We start from the raw sequence: 16,942 nt of genomic DNA, 5'->3' as shown, positions 1-16,942 counted from the left end.
ACCTTGGGTTCACTTCCTGAAAACAAAGGAACAAAAGGGGGGGAATAAGAGAGAGAGAGAGAGAGAGAGCAAGAGAGAGAGAGAGAGAAGAAAGTGTATCCTGTCTCACATTGTCCATCCCAAAGAATTACTGTCAGCAGAAGACAATGCAGCACTGATGGATTAACGCACACACACACACACACACGTACGTATTGCCTCTTGTCATTTGTCTGTCCTTATGTTTCCATCTCTCTTCTCTCCATCTTTCCTCCCATTGTTCCTATGGAGCAGTGAGTAGAAACTCTAGCTCGTCCTCGTCTATTGTCAGAAGTAATTTTCAGCCTCTGTCTGCCTACTGAACTTTTAATGACAAACTGACAGAAAGACTGCACTGGCATATGGTCGGTCTGCCATTCCATAGGAGAACATGTATGTGTATGAGGGGGTGGGGTGTGTGTGAGTGTGTGTGTGTGTGTGCCATGTCTTTACTCTAACGGATACAGTACTGCTCACCCTCTTTGATGCATTTGGGATTTAATTAGTTAATCAATCACAATATAAAATCCAGAGAATAAAACTATGGAAAACAGATAAATAATTTCATGAAATGTATTCCAATCAATAACCCACAAACACAACTGACACTAATGACCACAACTTAAGTCTGCAGCTTCTCGTAGGATTAACCCACCCATCAATCATGCTGATCTCTATGCGCTTGTCAGTCTGTACTTACACAACACTGTCCTGCACTGAATATTTAAATAAATATACGTACATTAACTCATCTAATGTGTGGGAACATGTGTGCTGACAAACATTTATCTAAGACTGTAAAATCAATAGCAGCCTCATGTATCGTCTGTACGTCTCGGCATGCTGCAGTTTATAATGGCAATGACGGTGCAGTAAACTCTGTAGAGTCAGACCTCTACAACTCATCACATCATCTGTAAAATGATGATAATTGACCTACCAGTGAAATGTGTTTTATTCTGTCTCACTGGTTTAGTTTCAATGATGTGTATCTCTGAGTTAGATTTCCACTCTTGATTTGTTGCAGTGACGCTGAGGAGTCTTTAGCCTGACAAAGCTTGTAGCAGCGAAAGGTTCCCACAAGCCTGAGTTGCCGCACATACACCTTTTTTTTTTTATCAAGCTGCTGTCATGTTACTTCTCAACTCAAGAGCTTTTTCAAATTTCAAAAGGGAAATACTCTCCACCTTCGTCTTATCAATTTTCATGTTGCTTTCTACAACTTCCACTTAATCGTCTGAGGTGTGCTTAAAGCGACGGGTCACTAGCATCCTAGTATTGTCAGCGCAACTGTCAGTCAATCAGAACTCTGAACCATCACACCCCGTCAGGAGGTTTCTCAGTTACAGACACACGCCTGTCATCTGTCACAGTCCTGATGTGCTGAAATCCACAAACCGTCATGATGCCAATGTCCTGATCATCCCCTCCCATCACTGCTGACACATCAATACATTTTAGCGTTACTGGCAGAAGCTCATCAATGTATCCACCTACTAACTTCACAAATGTCTGTCTATGTATATGTGGAACGCATGTTTTACAGACCATTCATCTAATTGGCTTCAATTCAATTCTATTTGTATAGCACCAGATCTAACATGCATTATCTCAAGGCACTTTATATTGAAGTTCGAGACTGAAACATGCATTGATAATGGCACAGCGAAGTGCAGAGTCAAATTACAAGCGATATGGACACTTTCAATTTTAATTAAATTGGAATAAACAGGCAATCAGCAGTCTGTCACAGTCAGTGGGGGCTGGGCAACTTGCTAACAGTCAGTCTGATGACTGGACATTTCTACATTACCACTAAATTACAGCAGTGGTGTGCACAACCATGGGTCTAAATTCGCCGCCAGATCGTCTTGATAATGCATTTTATTTCACCATATCGACGAGAAAGACATTCACGCGTGTTGCTGGTGTTAATCTGAACAAGAACATTCATAGAATCGCCTCCTCTTCAGTAAAGTTAAAACACAACGTTCGTTTTGTTGCTGCAATGCTTTATATCGAACTGAATTACAGAGCTTTTATTTTGAAAAGTTGTGATCTAGGGTGATCTTTTTGTCGGTTGCTAAACAGACCTCTGAAATATCCAACATGCAACACAAGATATAAGCCACACACCTAAACGGCAATAAAGCAAATACAATTCTATTTTATGAAAAACACGGACTTTAAAATCTTCTTTGCAGATAAACCAGGTAGGATGAACACCAAGGTTTCTAACTTTCCTCTGCACTACAGACTGTTCATTAAAACCTCCAACACACAAACAATAAAAAATGACAGTACATTATAAAACTGTTTGAGGGGGACTCACTTATGACAGGCAATAATTCTAAAGTAGCTCAGGAGCATTAACACAGACCAACAGGCACTGCACTAGTAGAGAGTTCATAAATGTCCATCACAGTCAGTACTTTCTGATGTGTGTTCCTTTATCACAAACACATAAACTTAAGATTCAGACACTATACCGTTATGGATGCTCTAGCTCTACTGAGCTCAAAACAAATGTAAGAAGCTTAACATTATCTTTTCCAATTTCCATGTTGTTTTAAACAGCAAATGCACTTGCGCCCATCAGTTTTTTCCAATGTGGCACCATGCCACAAGCTGCTCACAGCTCTCATTACTGGTCAATACACATCACAGCCCACTTACGTTACATATCGTCTAGACTGCCTCAGAGTCTAGACAATATGTAACTTAAGGAGCAGTTTTTCACTAGTATTGGGCGATGAAATATTACTCCATGCCAAAGATGGCAGATCATTTGTAGGACACATGTTACATACTACACTGTGTTGATATTCAGCTTCTCTCTCATATATTTTCATTTATAGCACAGCACACGCAGCAGCAGAGTAAGACTCTGAGGTCGGCTAAAGGTTGTTTCACACAAAGCCACTTGAATAAATTGTTGCTCGAGAGACTAGGCCTTTCTTCCAAGAATGATAAAAAAAGCTATGAATGAAAAATGTATTTGCAGAACTATTTTGCATCATTAACATATTTTACCATGCACAGACCATGAAGGGTATCCTCATTTAATCCAAGAGGTGTGCAGAATGTTCACGTGGCTGATGCTTAAACGAAGAGCATAAGAACAAGCTGGAAATGTACCTGCAGCAGCAAAGTGATTGAGGTCTGATTTCATGTCTACTCTTACACTGAATTTTATTTAATAGAATATTAAGATCCTGCTGAATAGTTAGCACTACCTCTCTCAGTTAGCGCTACCTCATGCAAAACTTTGTCTTAATACACTGAACACAGACCCCAGCCGGATTTCACAGTGATCTGCAGAGCCTGGAAAAAAAAAAAGTAATGCCACTGTATTTTACATAAGATTCACAGCTCAAGGCTATAAAGAGTCAAACACACAAGTCAGCTGATCAGCAGCACTGTTGAGGTCAAATCCGACTCAGACAATCTGCCCACACTGCAGAGCTGTCTCACCAAACCTCAGAGAGGCAGAGAGAAGAGAGAGGGGGAGAAAGAAAGTGTTTAGGTGTGTGGGAGAGAAGCAGAAGTAAAGACGTGTCCTTTTCCATTCATGGTGTTTGAAAAGAACAGAATCTAAAAACTGAGGAGGAGAGAAAAAGACGGAGAGAGGGACAGAAGAGACAAGTATGAAAAAGTCAGTAAACTCTCAGAAGGTAACTGCAGCATTTATCCATAAATCCTGACAGGTTTGCTTTGTCACATTCAGTTTGAAAGAGCAGCTTCTGTATAATTCTGAGGATCAAATGTGAAATGTGTAGTGAGAGCTGGTTGCAAACATACTGCCGGCTTGGCAGAAGGTGCTTCAGCTGGTCCTGGCAAGAACGGCTTTGTGAAATTACACAACATGAAAGCAACAACAGGCATTAGAGGGGATTTTAAAGAAAGGGAGGAGAAATGTTCTGGCTCTCAGTGAGCGGATTGGTTGTCAACAAAATTTGTCAACAAACCTGTTTTCATATTCAAGATTTTTTAAAACACTGGATAACAAATTCTCTTACTGAAGGTTGGTCAGTGTCAGATTATGAGATCAACCTTTTGTGTAAAATAATTCAATAAAAGAATGAAGCTACCTTAGACAGAACTCATTATAATACAATTTGTACTGACTGATCACCAATCAATGAATATTGCATTTGTTATTATCTAACTTTTAATCCTAAAAAGTGTTTGCAGAACAAGGGGTGTAAAAGAAAGAAAAAACAAAAGAGCAAAAGACAGAGTGAAAGAAAGAAAGAGCGGAAAAAAGAAAGAAACAACGAAAGAAAGAGCAAAAGAGTGAAAAAAGAATGAAAGAGCGAATACAGGAAGAAAGAAAGAAAGACAAAGATATGTTGAGGAAAAAAAAACACGAAAACATCAAAACATCCGCTTGTTTTTCAAGAATCTTCTATTTTTAGTCACTTAACCCAGCATGCACTCACACAAACACACACTAACACACAAACACACACCTGTACTTCATGCCCGTGTGTTTCCCTGTAGACTCCTTGAGCGAGATGTGGCGCGGTGTGAAGGAGCCGAAGCTGCGCGCGATGATGGCCACGGTGCGGAACTTGGCCCGGGCTTGGTTCACCACGTTGGGGCTGGTGGCGCTCTGCTTGCTGTGGTCCCCATTGCCCCGTTTCAGGTTGTGGTCCGTGCAGGCGATGGACACCTGCATGGCTGAGCTTCAAGGCGACGGAGCAGGAGCTTGGAAAAAGTACAAACGGGGAACCGAAGGACAGCGGAAACAGCCTGGAAAAGTCTCAGAGTGAGTGGTTTTTCAAATCCCTTAATTCAACGTCTCGTCCTTTTGAAGTTCTTGCTGGGAGATGAATGAAGTCTTCAAGTCCTTTCTTCAGTGCATCACGTTGTTGTGTGAAGACTAATCAAATGGCAACGGCTTTTCCTCTGTGTTGTTGCTCTCACATCGACTCTTCCATTTCAAGTCTTTCCATGTAGAGGAGAAGCAGCAGAACCAGTCAACCATCAAAAGCCTGAGAAGAACAAAGCCTCCTCAGTTCTTTCGAGGGTTCACAAAGAATTTATTCCCCCCACCGGTCTACCCCCTGCTCCTGTGTCCTGCCTCTGCTGACGAGTTCGGGAGTTTTTCTATGACAATCAGAGGAGGTGGATGGAGAGAGTGCAGAGGAATGAAACAGAGAGACGACGGGGAGATGCGACCCAGGCGCTTCGCTCTCCCAGGTCTGACTGTGAGGAGAGAGAGAGCAGTAGTGTGTGAGAGAGTGAAAGAGAGGGGAGAGGAGGGTGAAGGAGGAGGAGACAGGGTCGGAGAACAGATAAGGAGACAGAAGGTAGGAGGGAACGAAGGAAGTAAGGGGGGAGTCTCAGGTCTCTGCAGGGTGCACCATCAGTCGTCCACAATCAGCACTTTCTCGTCTTGTCACTACTTCTTTTCCGCGCCTCGCTTCTCTCCTCCTCCCGCTTCCTCTCGTTCCTGGACTGCTGATGTTGACGAGAGTCACTAATGTGCTTGTGCCCCAGTTTCCTCCCCTCTTTTTCTTTCTCCCCTCTCTCCCTCCGCCTTCCTCGCTCTATATCCAATATTTGGATGCTCTGCTCTTTTCTCTCCTTCTTCGTGTTGTTTCTGTTTTTTCTCAGCAGGGCAGCTCCTTCACCGACAGCACAGCTTTAGGGAACTGAGAGGCATGCGGTGCAGCACAGCCTTCTCTCTCTCTTTCTCTCTCGCTCTCTCACTCCCACTCTGTTTCTGTCTCTTTAGCTCCCACTCTACCTGCCTCACTCATCCTCTCTGCACTCGGTTTTCTCACCTGTCACCCATCTTTGAAATTTCCTTCACCTCTTCCTGCACCGACATTTCCATCCAGCAGGAAGCATTTTACTCTTTAGTCCATCTGCACTATGCACATTATTCTCTCCATTATATTTGCATGGCCAGTGGCTGGAGGCATTATGTTTTCATTTTATCTGTTCGTCCGTAATATTCTTGTGAATGCAATATCTCAAGAATGTCTTGCGGGAATTTCTTTATATTTGGTACAAACAATCATATGGACACAAGGATGAACTGATTAAATTTTAATGAGCAAAGGTCTAGGTCACTGTGACCTAATGAATCACATTTTTTGCCTTATGAACTTGGTATCTTCATAACGCCTTGAGGGAATCCTTTCACATTTTGCACAAACAATCGCTTGGACTTAAAGATTAACTGTTTTGTTTGAGTAGCCAAATTTAAAAGGTCAAGCTCACAGTGGCTTCACACATCTTAAGAATGTCATCAAATTTTGATCTGTTGTCACTTGGAAGCAAAGAGGAAATTATGAGATTTCAGTGGTCAAAGGTAAAGGTCACAGTGACCTCATGTGAATCTGGAAAAAATATATATAATATATTGAAACTGCACTGGTTGGCGAAGGCATACAACCACAGTCTTCAGAAGCCAAAGTGTTTTGTTCATTTTCTGAATGTACATATACACAAGTGATAGAAAAGCTACAGTCAGAAACATTTTTGCTAATATTTCATCATTTTACCCACAATGTCCCCTCACACACACTGTACATGCAGCCCATAGGCAGCTACAAATCAAAGAGACGAGGATGGGTGAACAGGATGGGGGAGGTGTGCACTGATCAGAATCATGTGAAAATGACTAAAAACAGCAGACTGAGGTGTAACAGCTGAAGAGAGGGCATTATTGCTCCTGTGTGTGTGTGTTTGATTACAGCGCATCCAAGTGTGTGCCTGTATGAGAATGACTCTGCACGCGTGTGTGTGTTTGCAAAGCAAGGTGTTTGTTTTTTGCTCTCCAGTAATTCTATTAGGGGTGTCAAGCTGAGGTAAACAGAGCATTTTGCTGCGGGGTCCTTGAACCATCTGTGTGTGTGTGTGTGTGTGTGTGTGTGTGTGTGTATGTGAGACGTCCAGGTTTGCACAGAATAGATGAAACTGGACTTAACAAAAAAGAGACAAATGCACAATGGTTTGGTTTGTGTGTCTGTTGAAAGCAGAAGCTTTTACTCTAACATCTTATTTAAAAGGTGGTTGTGGTTGGAAATGTCATGGAAATGTTGTGCTCATCTCTGGAACGGTCTGGTTCTCATGTTAACTGGAGAGGGGAGGCACAAAACAAACAGTATTACTTTATTTAAAAAACTATAGTCAAGGTCAGAAGTAATTTGTTCTTCAGACTCTGGCCTTCAGCACTTATAGATACTACAAGTGCCAACACTCAGCTTTAGCCTGAGTAGGTTTACATATATAGGAAGAACTGTTTGGGATATTAAGCTCTAAAAACGAAATCCTCCTGCCTTGTCAACATCGGACAGTGGAATCTCCCAGGGATAGAGTTTCATTTTTTTCTAAAGTTACTTATAGAAACCAGGGTCACAGCAGCTTGTTGAGGTAACTGGTTAAATCTGACGGGATCTGGATACAGTCCATGATTTAAATTGCTGTATTTCACAAGCGAATCCTGCCATCAGCCTTTCAATCAGCTCATCTCTGACCCCAATCTTCAAACCACTGCATCTTTTATCAGAATACATAAAAAAGTGGAATAACAAGATTATATATATATGATTTTATGTAGTGTGTTGTTTGTGTACACTACATCTGCACGGAGGAGAGGGTCAGATGGCAAGCGCTTATTTTTCCAATCCCATTTCAGTTCTTTTAAAAATGAGCTCTTCATTTTACCTCTAGCCCTCCTGTCCCATCTGCCTCACCTTCCTTAGAAGATACACGTAGCCTTGGATCAATCTCACACCTAATGGAAAAGCCGTTTCTCAGAAGCTCATTCCAGATCGATCGTTTCCTGCTCCTTTGGGCATTCCCACCCAATTCCACATATGGAACCGGAGCCGGCTTAAATACTCTTTCCTCTACTGAAGTGGAAAAGTGCGGAGGGACAAAACACTGTGGTCGCAAAGTGTCTTACTATCCTGTCCACAAAGTATACACACAACGAGGTAAGAGAATTATGTGTGTGTGTTCTACAGTAAATGTTGTGCTTCTATGTACAAAAATAGAAAAGTAAATTTGAAACAAACTAACCTTCACTGCCCGCATACTTTAATACATCCTTTACATTGGCATGGTTAAGCAATCCATCCACAAGAGGGCAGCACAGAGTCGACGCCTGTAGCTTCTAACAAACTCATAAGTCTCCCCTCCAAAAATTTTAATTTCTTCCTTGTGTCCTATGGGTTTTTTTTGCTTGAAGTGTAAGCTACACTGCCCCCTTGCAAATTCTAGCAGCGCTGCTCTGTTTCTTATATTTAGTCTTTATCCATAAACTTTCAAAAGACATGCACAGATACGGATTCAATTAACTGTTTCCATTTATGTATCCAGTGTTGAGGATAAATGAGCCTTAAGTGAGTTTGTAAGAGAGGTATTGTATAATTGTATCCCACGTGAGCAATATCCTCATTACAAAAGCCAAAGCATCTCAATCGCCCCCTGGTGGCTGGCTGCAGTAAAGGTTGTAAACTGTTACAAGTACAAAACTATTTTAGTGGATGGGACAAACTAAAAACTCAAAGGACACGTCAAATACATTTTTCTCAAATATGGTGTCTGTCTGTCATTAGCTCTTATCGCAAGTGTAAAATTTTCCAAAGAGTTTTGTTTTTATTTGATGCTATAAAAACAAGACGAAATGTCATGATTGACAGCCCAGACCTGCCACAACTATCATTTGGTTTCCCTTCTGGTTACAGGAAGGAAGTAGAGACCTGTCATCCATCTTTATATACAGTCTATTGTATGGAAACATGCTGTTGCTCTGTTGCCCAGTAAAGGAGGCTACAATTCAGCAGCAATCAATACAAGCATTTATGTTTTATTAGAAGTTTCACAGCTACTCTGCAGCTCAGACAAGAGAAGCTCAGGTGAGCTGCTGAGAAAATATTTTAATGAACTGTGGGTCTTCTTGCTCCCTTGTATTTTGCAATGTCCAGTGTGTGCAGTGTTCTAGCACTACTGTGACTAAACAGTGTCACTGCGGTGCCTTTTCACATGAAGTATTTCAAGCAACTGAATATTTCATGTCTACTTTGAACTATTAGCAGTCAATTAATATTTTTGAATAGAAAAAAAGTTTAAGCTGCAACTTATACAGGATACACCAACACTCTTCAAGTTTCACAGTTCTCCAGCATGTCGAGAAACATGTTTAAAGGGTGGAAATGAGCCATGCACATCTAGCAATAACAGAAAATGAAGTCATAGATCATCAGTCAACATTTCAAGGTCACTTACTGCTGCTCTGTTCCTTGATATCTGCACGACGACGTCAGAGATTACTACATCAACTGATTCAAAGTTTTTAATTATTATTATTGTGTGTGTGTGCATGAGATCTCTGGTCTATAGGATCTCTGGCTCTGCTCTTCCATCTGAATTAAACTCAACCAATGCAGCACTCAGTCAGCTGTGTTTTTGCAGCTGTGTCCCATAACGAACATCTTATTGGTTTCAAACACGCCCCTATTTCTATAATCTATTCATCAGGTTGCACATATTGGCCTTTTCATTATTTTCCTGAGTATCATCCCTGCTTTGTTTTTGTTTTCCCAGCAGCTGCCCCGTAAGCAATAAGTGATGACACACTCATAACTCTGAGCGTAAGGCACTGACTGCCCTACTTTTGCACCTGTATGTGTGTGTATGTGTGTGTATGTGTGCATGCGCTCCACTTCATGAGCTACGTCAGCAAAAGCCTACATATAGAATTCCCCATGAAATGCCCCACACTATGTATATACTGTCAGAAATAACATCCAATTATTCTTTCTAAAAGAAAACAAGTTCAAACCGTTTGAAAATCTGTTTCATCATGTCCATCTGAGGTCACACCAATACAATAAGAGACATGATTAGAGACATAGAGATATTTTTTCAGCAAAAAAACTGTCATTTAAAAAAATCCGCCCAGGTAACCAGCTTTGTTCAACAGCATAAATGTATTTTTTCCTCACTGTGCTGCTTCACCAGATTAGACATGATCTTAATCTCAGTCAGAGCGGCTGGTTGTGATTTTTTCTCGTCTAAGGGAGCAGAACGTGTTTTAAAGGCAGCTCAGCCAAAGCTTTTGTTTATTAAGTTAATTTTAGCACAGTTTTGCATTCATGCAGTCTGCTGACATCTTCACATTTGTTGCAGACGTCTAAGTGGTCTTGATGTCTATTCTCATCATAAAAAACAGTTCTTTTCTGGCATTGAGTTGCCTATTTTCATATATTTCTGATTTGTGAAGTGACATTTCAAGGTCAGGATAAAAAAAAAACCATTGCTTCCTCTGCTAGTTTTTGCACCACCAGACTGATAAAGGATCTTTAAACCATATTCCAAAACACATTCAATACGACTTAGTTACCTCGCACAGTTCCCTGTGCCCTTGTCTGCAGTTCTGCTCGAGGTGACGCAAGTTGACAGGACAACATCACGGATGTCAGGCCACGTCATGACTACAAGCTCCTCATCTCCTGCCCATAGGACTGAGCTGTCCTGACTGCCCCGGACTCAACCATCTGTGGCAGCTGTACGATATGACACTGTTGTAAAGTAAATCAGACTTTTGATGAGCTGATATTTGTACCAGAGCGGCATGGTAAGTAAAAGAAGAGTGGACAACACTTCATGTGCAACTATGGAAGAAAATTTGAACATGACTGGTACTGGAGGCTTGTCTTTTCATAACTGTAATTTTCAAACTCACAGAGAGTCACCCCTCAGGGTCAGAAACTTTGCCGAGGGGCAGGAGGTCTGGGGACATCTAGTTGACGATGTGCTGGTTTAGAGGTTTCGTTTCAGCATAGATTCCCAATCAACCATGGAAACTGCTCACCTATGAATTAAAGGGTGTTAAAATTTTGAAAAATACTAAAATATTGTGATGTAGATATGTCCACATCCGTTGACTTTACGTAAGAGTTAGTCCTGCAAGGTCCAAGACAGTTTGAAACATTGGGCGGCGTTATGAACTATGTTCAACCCATAAATTAAGATATGTATAAAATTTGGTGATGACTGTGATATTAAAACCAGCATGAATATATTTATTTAAAGACAAGTTATATATATTTATTTCACAGCTTTAGAAACATAAATTACTAATGTGCAGTATCTCTTTAATACGTTTCTCCGGGTGATAGAACCAGGCTGGAAGATGGGGTTTTTTAACCCAACAGTGAGCATACTATGATTAAAAGTACAAATGTCTGCATTGCTGGAGTGGATGTGGCAACAAGTCCTTCAAATTAAAAACATTTTTGTCTGCCCCCGCAAGAAACAGATGAGTTTTGACTATTGGTGTCAATTTAGCATAATTCCTTGCCTTGCAAATATATTATTAATTAATGCATAATGATTAGAAAAGTGATTACTGAATATGACCATTTTAAAACATCCACATGTAATTTAAATGCCTTAAGATGTGTCTACAGAATAAATCTTATATCACACACAGTAACTTTATTATTCAATCTTTTTCTATGCTTCCAGCCAAGACTGAGGCCACAGGTCAAAGGGCAGGTGGACAAACAAAGAGGGAGCATGAATAAATGCTTCATTAGTCAAACATGTCCATTGAAATCCATAAATGTGGCAATTCAATTTCACCCCTGTCACCTCACTGATCTCACTCTGCACAAACCATGAATCTGTCACACCCCCAACACTAACAACACTGTGCTCAAGGCTGAATCAAGTCAACAACAACATGCAGCGTATGCTTAGAATTAGCTTACTTCCATTTTTTATGTTTTCTATTTCATACAATAATGATGCGATGTATTTTCAAGAGCAGGCATTCAGTAGCTTGTAGTCTCAGTTACCAGGAGAACTACATTCAGACATGCAGATTCAATATGTTATTTTATATGCCTCCATCTCTTGTGCAAATATTATTATACATACATTATTCTGCAGAGTTTTTACAATATAAACGTGAAAATGACATGAAATGTTAATAAATGTATGCATCAGCACGTTGCTGCATTACATTTGCACTGCGGCATCACCTAATCCTGGTGAAAGCTCATATGTGTCGTCAGAAATGGCAAAAGATTTGATTTCCTCTGCATATATTTACTGTTAGCAAAGCATCTTGGGTAATAAACTTGAAATGCAGGTGCACGTGATCAGAAATACTGATTAGACTGAATGTTGTACTTTACTCCTGGGGGGTATCCCTGGATTATTTAAGTTATTAACGTGATTTACACTTTGACATGGTGCAGGTTATGGGTCAAGGATAAGACAGCCATCAACATATTACAGGAATGAGTGTTAGCTTTAAGGTCATGTCAATCATGGACAGAACCATAAATACACATTGGGGCTGGGTGTCAAATAAGAATCACTCCCCCCCACTTACAAAACACATAGCTTTATAATTACATGTAATTAGTTATACTGGGTATAGGTCAATATGAGACCTGTATAACACTTCCCTGTTCACCATAAGTAAAATAAAAGCCAATTTACAGGCATTTTGCATCCTGCATCACGTAAAGCTGTGTAAACTCTATTTTCCAAATGTGAAGGTGGGTCAGATGGGTAAGTTTACTCTTCACACTGAGCAGGGGAATTTTTATTCCCCCACTCAGCTTAGCATGAAAGCCAGAGTTTCCATCCGGCGGCTGAGCACTGAGGGGTGTCACAGCGGAAAGATGCCAGACCCTCTGCAGCTGCCACCTCCACTTAGCAACAACAACAATGTGCCCCTGAAAATAAAACTACGTCTCCCAACTGAGAGCTGATTAATTAGTAAAGCTCATGAATACAAATCAAAATGTTTGCTTTAGTTAAGCTAATCAGTCAAATAATTGAATTCTTGTAAAAGACTATTTTGATCTATGGTTATAAAAACGCCTTCTAGAAATTTGTGTCAAATGCATAATAAGGTCGAAACAACAAAGGATAATTGACATGTTAGTTGGTATAGGTAGACTTTTTTAAATAAAAAAAGATGATTAACTCTCCCCTTGCCAGTAGAGGGGTTTGCCTTTCTGTTTTCTGTATGTGAACAAATGTGAACAAATATGGATATTTATGCGCCATCGCCTGAAAGTTAAATTAACGTCATAACATCTTGCAGAAACAGTGCAGCGTCAGCAGCCAGACTGCCAAAAAGAAGAAGAAATTAACATGTGTACTGTTTCCATCTCTGCTGATCAGAGCCAGAGCCAATAAAAACCAGTCTACTACAGAGTCATTTGACCCGGGATCGATTGCTGATTGTATCCATTTCCTTCGTGGGTGTTGAAGGGGTTGACCAGTGGAAAAGAGGCTTTAGATAAACCCCTCGTTAAGTATCTAATGATACAAATACTAACAGAGCAGGATCTCCTGGTTCTATTTGGGAGTCAACATTTAGCTCAACTTTGACCAACAGCCATAAACATGTGAGCATTTCAACACACAGCTTAATGGCTTGAGCATCTCTCTTTCCTTGCTGTTGTCACTCACTCACTCACACACTCACACACACACAAGGGCAGGTCACCACTGGGTCATAATCCTGAGAGTATCCATTAAGTGGCTGTCATTGTTCTCAGAGGAGCATTAGATTACAAGCTGGTTATTTAGACTTGAGGCAGCTGGTGGAGATAAGAAGGGTCAAAGAGTTATGGGCTTTTATTTGTCACTAACTGAACCAGTCACCTCCTGTCTGTGTGCCGATGGCAGGAGTCTTCAAGTCAAATGGTAACAAACCAAGCAGCGGTACAATACAGATCAAGTTATAGTACGTGTTTTAACTTGAGTTGTCCGATGTCTCACTACTTGTTTGTCTCCAAACATCAATAACTGTCAAGCTATAATTAATGACATTTATTTTAATTAAACACCTCAGCAGGTCCAGAGTACAATTAATTAGCAGGAGTGCAGTGGTGGTAGGCACAGTTCAGAATGACTGAATGTCCTCCATGCCCATGCAATGGAAACTTTGCAATTAAAAATAACGTGCTGCTCCAGTAACGTCATGAAACTACACACAGATGGCACCACAAGAAAAATGCACACTAGGGCTGGGCAACAAAAGAATATATGTTTTTATCACGATACAATTTTCATCGGTAGTAATAAAAAAGGTTTAATGTAAAGTTCTAGTGCTTTGTGCAGCACAGTGAAGAGATATAACACATAATTGATCTACCTCAGATATGTAAAACATTTATTAAGTGTTTATTAGTGGGTCAATCTATGCTCTTAAAGAAGAGTTTAAAACCACAACCTCCACTCAGGAGAAGAAAACATTCTTTCAACTTAATGCGATGTTCATCCTGATCATTACTGATATCGATTGATATGAACATTTTTATGTTGATATCATTTTTGTATATATCATCCAGCCCTAACGCACACTAAGACTTACTAAATGTGACATATACAGGAATGTTTCCATGCATAAAAGGACAATGGACCTTGTTATAAAGTGCGTGCGAGCAAGGCACTGTGGCCTCACACTTCTACAGCAGAGCTTCAGCATGCCGAGTCTGTCTTCTTGTGTGTGTGTGTGTGTGTGTGTGTACATGTGTGTAGGTTAACGTTGCTCTCTTCGCACTCGCTCACGTCATTGTATTCATCCTGGGTCACTGATATAAATACGAGATTGAAAAGAGAGGAAATGAAATCTTTCATTTTCTATGTAGTAAATCTCAGGATAGAAAAAGTGTTTAAGCTACCAGTATTAGTTGTATAATACCTTTAGCCTTTGGAATAATATCAATGAATACATCCTAGACTCACCGTGACTGAATCTCTATATGTTGCATTTAAAGGAAAACTTCTGAGAGCAAAACTTCTCCACAAACTTTTGTCTATTGTCCATGACATACTGAGGGTGTTCTTCAACTTGCACAGTGTAATAAGCACATCCTCCTACACTACCTGCACCACAATTAGCTATTTGTTGCAGAGAGCTGCGTTCCTGACTGCTAGAGACTCTCCAGAAATGGACACTTGATAGTCAAGAGTGGTAACATCGAGAGAAAACCGTCATCTCAGTAATAGCATTGCTATGGAAACAGTATGGAGGCGTTATGTGTGGGAAAAAGCAGCAATAAAATAACACCAGGCAAGAATAAAGATGCCAGATGGCAACCAGGCAGCATCTGGAGAAACTGAGGGGTACATGTATACTGGCTACCTTAGAGTAAATGGTGTAACAAAAAAAGGATGTTTAGATACTTAAATCTGCTGAGCTACATTACATCTCCAATAGAGATTTGTATAGAAAGGTACATCAATGTGGCACAGAACAGAGGATTGTAAATTTAGTTTGAAGTCTTTACTAGTATTTCCCACTTTGCTTTAATGGGGAGTACACTGTAAGATTTTTTCAACATCCAGAAAACTAAACTTACAAATACAGCAGCAGGAGTGCAGCCTTCACTGCATTAAAAAACACATTTCTTTTAATTTTACCTTTATATTGTGTTTGTGACGTTCATGCTACTGATCTTTTTCCTCTGGTCTCACACTCCTTTGTTCACTGTGCTGCATGTGTGTATGAAGGTATCTGTGTATATTCTAGAAAATGCATCACCAAGAAAACGTAGACATTTGAACCATCAAATTGAAAATCGATGGAATAAAAGACCTAAACTCTGCTGCTCTGAACAAGTCATCATATTTTTTGAGATCATTTGAGCTGAGCTGCATTATAATTGTAACATTTCAGCACACACTCACACAATCAATACAAAGGTCAGAGCACCGGTTTATGTATTATACTGTAGCTTAGGTTTTAAGAGCAAAGGTGGAGGACTCCAAACCCTTAATTACCTTTTCCCTTCGGAAATAAAATTACAGTACATTATATTTTTATAAGTGAGGCTCTGAAAACCTAAGCTGCTCAATTAGTCAAACAATATCAATAATGGCAACTGTGTTAACATCAATTCAACGTTACAGCTGAACTGATTTTACTGAACACGTACACTGCTGAGTAGATTTTTTATCATTATCATTTTGTATTAAATACTCCGATTTGATATTTAACAAGTATATAAAGTTGCCATATAAATGTAGAAGATTAAAAGAAAAAAATCTCTCTCTGAAATGTAGTAAAGAATTAATCAGCAAGAAGCTTCCTGCTTCAGGTTGTCACGTAGTCTAGAGTATTGGACCTAATCTGAAGCTGAATACCAACCAAAAGAGCACAACTTGCAGGCCAGTTATACTTAAAGTTGTCACAAACAAACCCACACTGATATAAAATAACACTGGCTTGGTGTTGGATTATGGTATTTACAGGAGTTGTATAATGTACACAGGCACCTGGACTTCCTTGTGTTTCTTGAAGACGTCGCACCTCTCAGAGGCATCTTCCCATCTAATCTCCATAAATAGATTCTTCATGTGAACATGCAGAATCTAGATCGGGAGACAAGACGATGGTTTTCTACTTTGACCAATCACGCTTGTGCAGGCTTTGATTGCCTGCAGGTGAACAGTCCACATGAAGAGCTAAACAGGTGGAACACACTGATTGAAATGGATTAGCTATCAGCTTTTTGGATTTATCTGCATCCACATTGTTAATAGAGATTAGCTAAATTATTGACTGGACAAACTAGTCAGACTGTAAACAGTGTAAGGATGTTAATATTGTCTATTTCCACCAGAGGCTAATTTGTTGTTGGATAAAAGCTCCAATATCGCTTCAGTTGTAACTGACAAGTGGAAGGTTTCAGTGACTTTACCTCTGTGGGTCTTGAGGGTCATTATGCAAACACAGAATCTTCACAGATACGATACATGAATTATCATCTGAATTTCAAAAAGATTCCCCTTAAGACAAACTGAGCCACAGCTCAGAGAGCTGTACCAAGAGAACGAAGCCCCATCCTGACTCAGTGACGTTGAAAATCATTTGGACTGCGCTGACCTCAGTCACCGGATTAAGTCTTTGTTACGAACAACAAAA

At 40.2% G+C, this 16,942-nt stretch overlaps 1 protein-coding gene across 3 annotated transcripts in view; it reads right to left on the bottom strand.

The window, feature by feature from the left end:
* kcnab1a (potassium voltage-gated channel subfamily A regulatory beta subunit 1a) overlaps positions 1-16,942 on the bottom strand; it is a 98,357-nt gene that overhangs the window by 59,306 nt on the left and 22,109 nt on the right. The window contains exon 1 of one of the 3 annotated variants that reach the window (XM_020095167.2): positions 4,491-5,721. The exons of the other annotated variants lie outside the window; for them this stretch is intronic. Coding sequence (XP_019950726.1) covers positions 4,491-4,699 — 209 coding nt within the window. The 5' untranslated portion in view covers positions 4,700-5,721. Of the gene's footprint in view, positions 1-4,490; positions 5,722-16,942 lie in introns of those variants that run through there. 3 annotated transcript variants of the gene reach the window in all.

This window comes from Paralichthys olivaceus, chromosome 11, assembly GCF_024713975.1.
Source record: "Paralichthys olivaceus isolate ysfri-2021 chromosome 11, ASM2471397v2, whole genome shotgun sequence".
Classification (NCBI taxonomy): domain Eukaryota; kingdom Metazoa; phylum Chordata; class Actinopteri; order Pleuronectiformes; family Paralichthyidae; genus Paralichthys; species Paralichthys olivaceus.
Note: the sequence above shows the minus strand (reverse complement) of the source record. Positions and strands in the feature narration are given on the sequence as shown.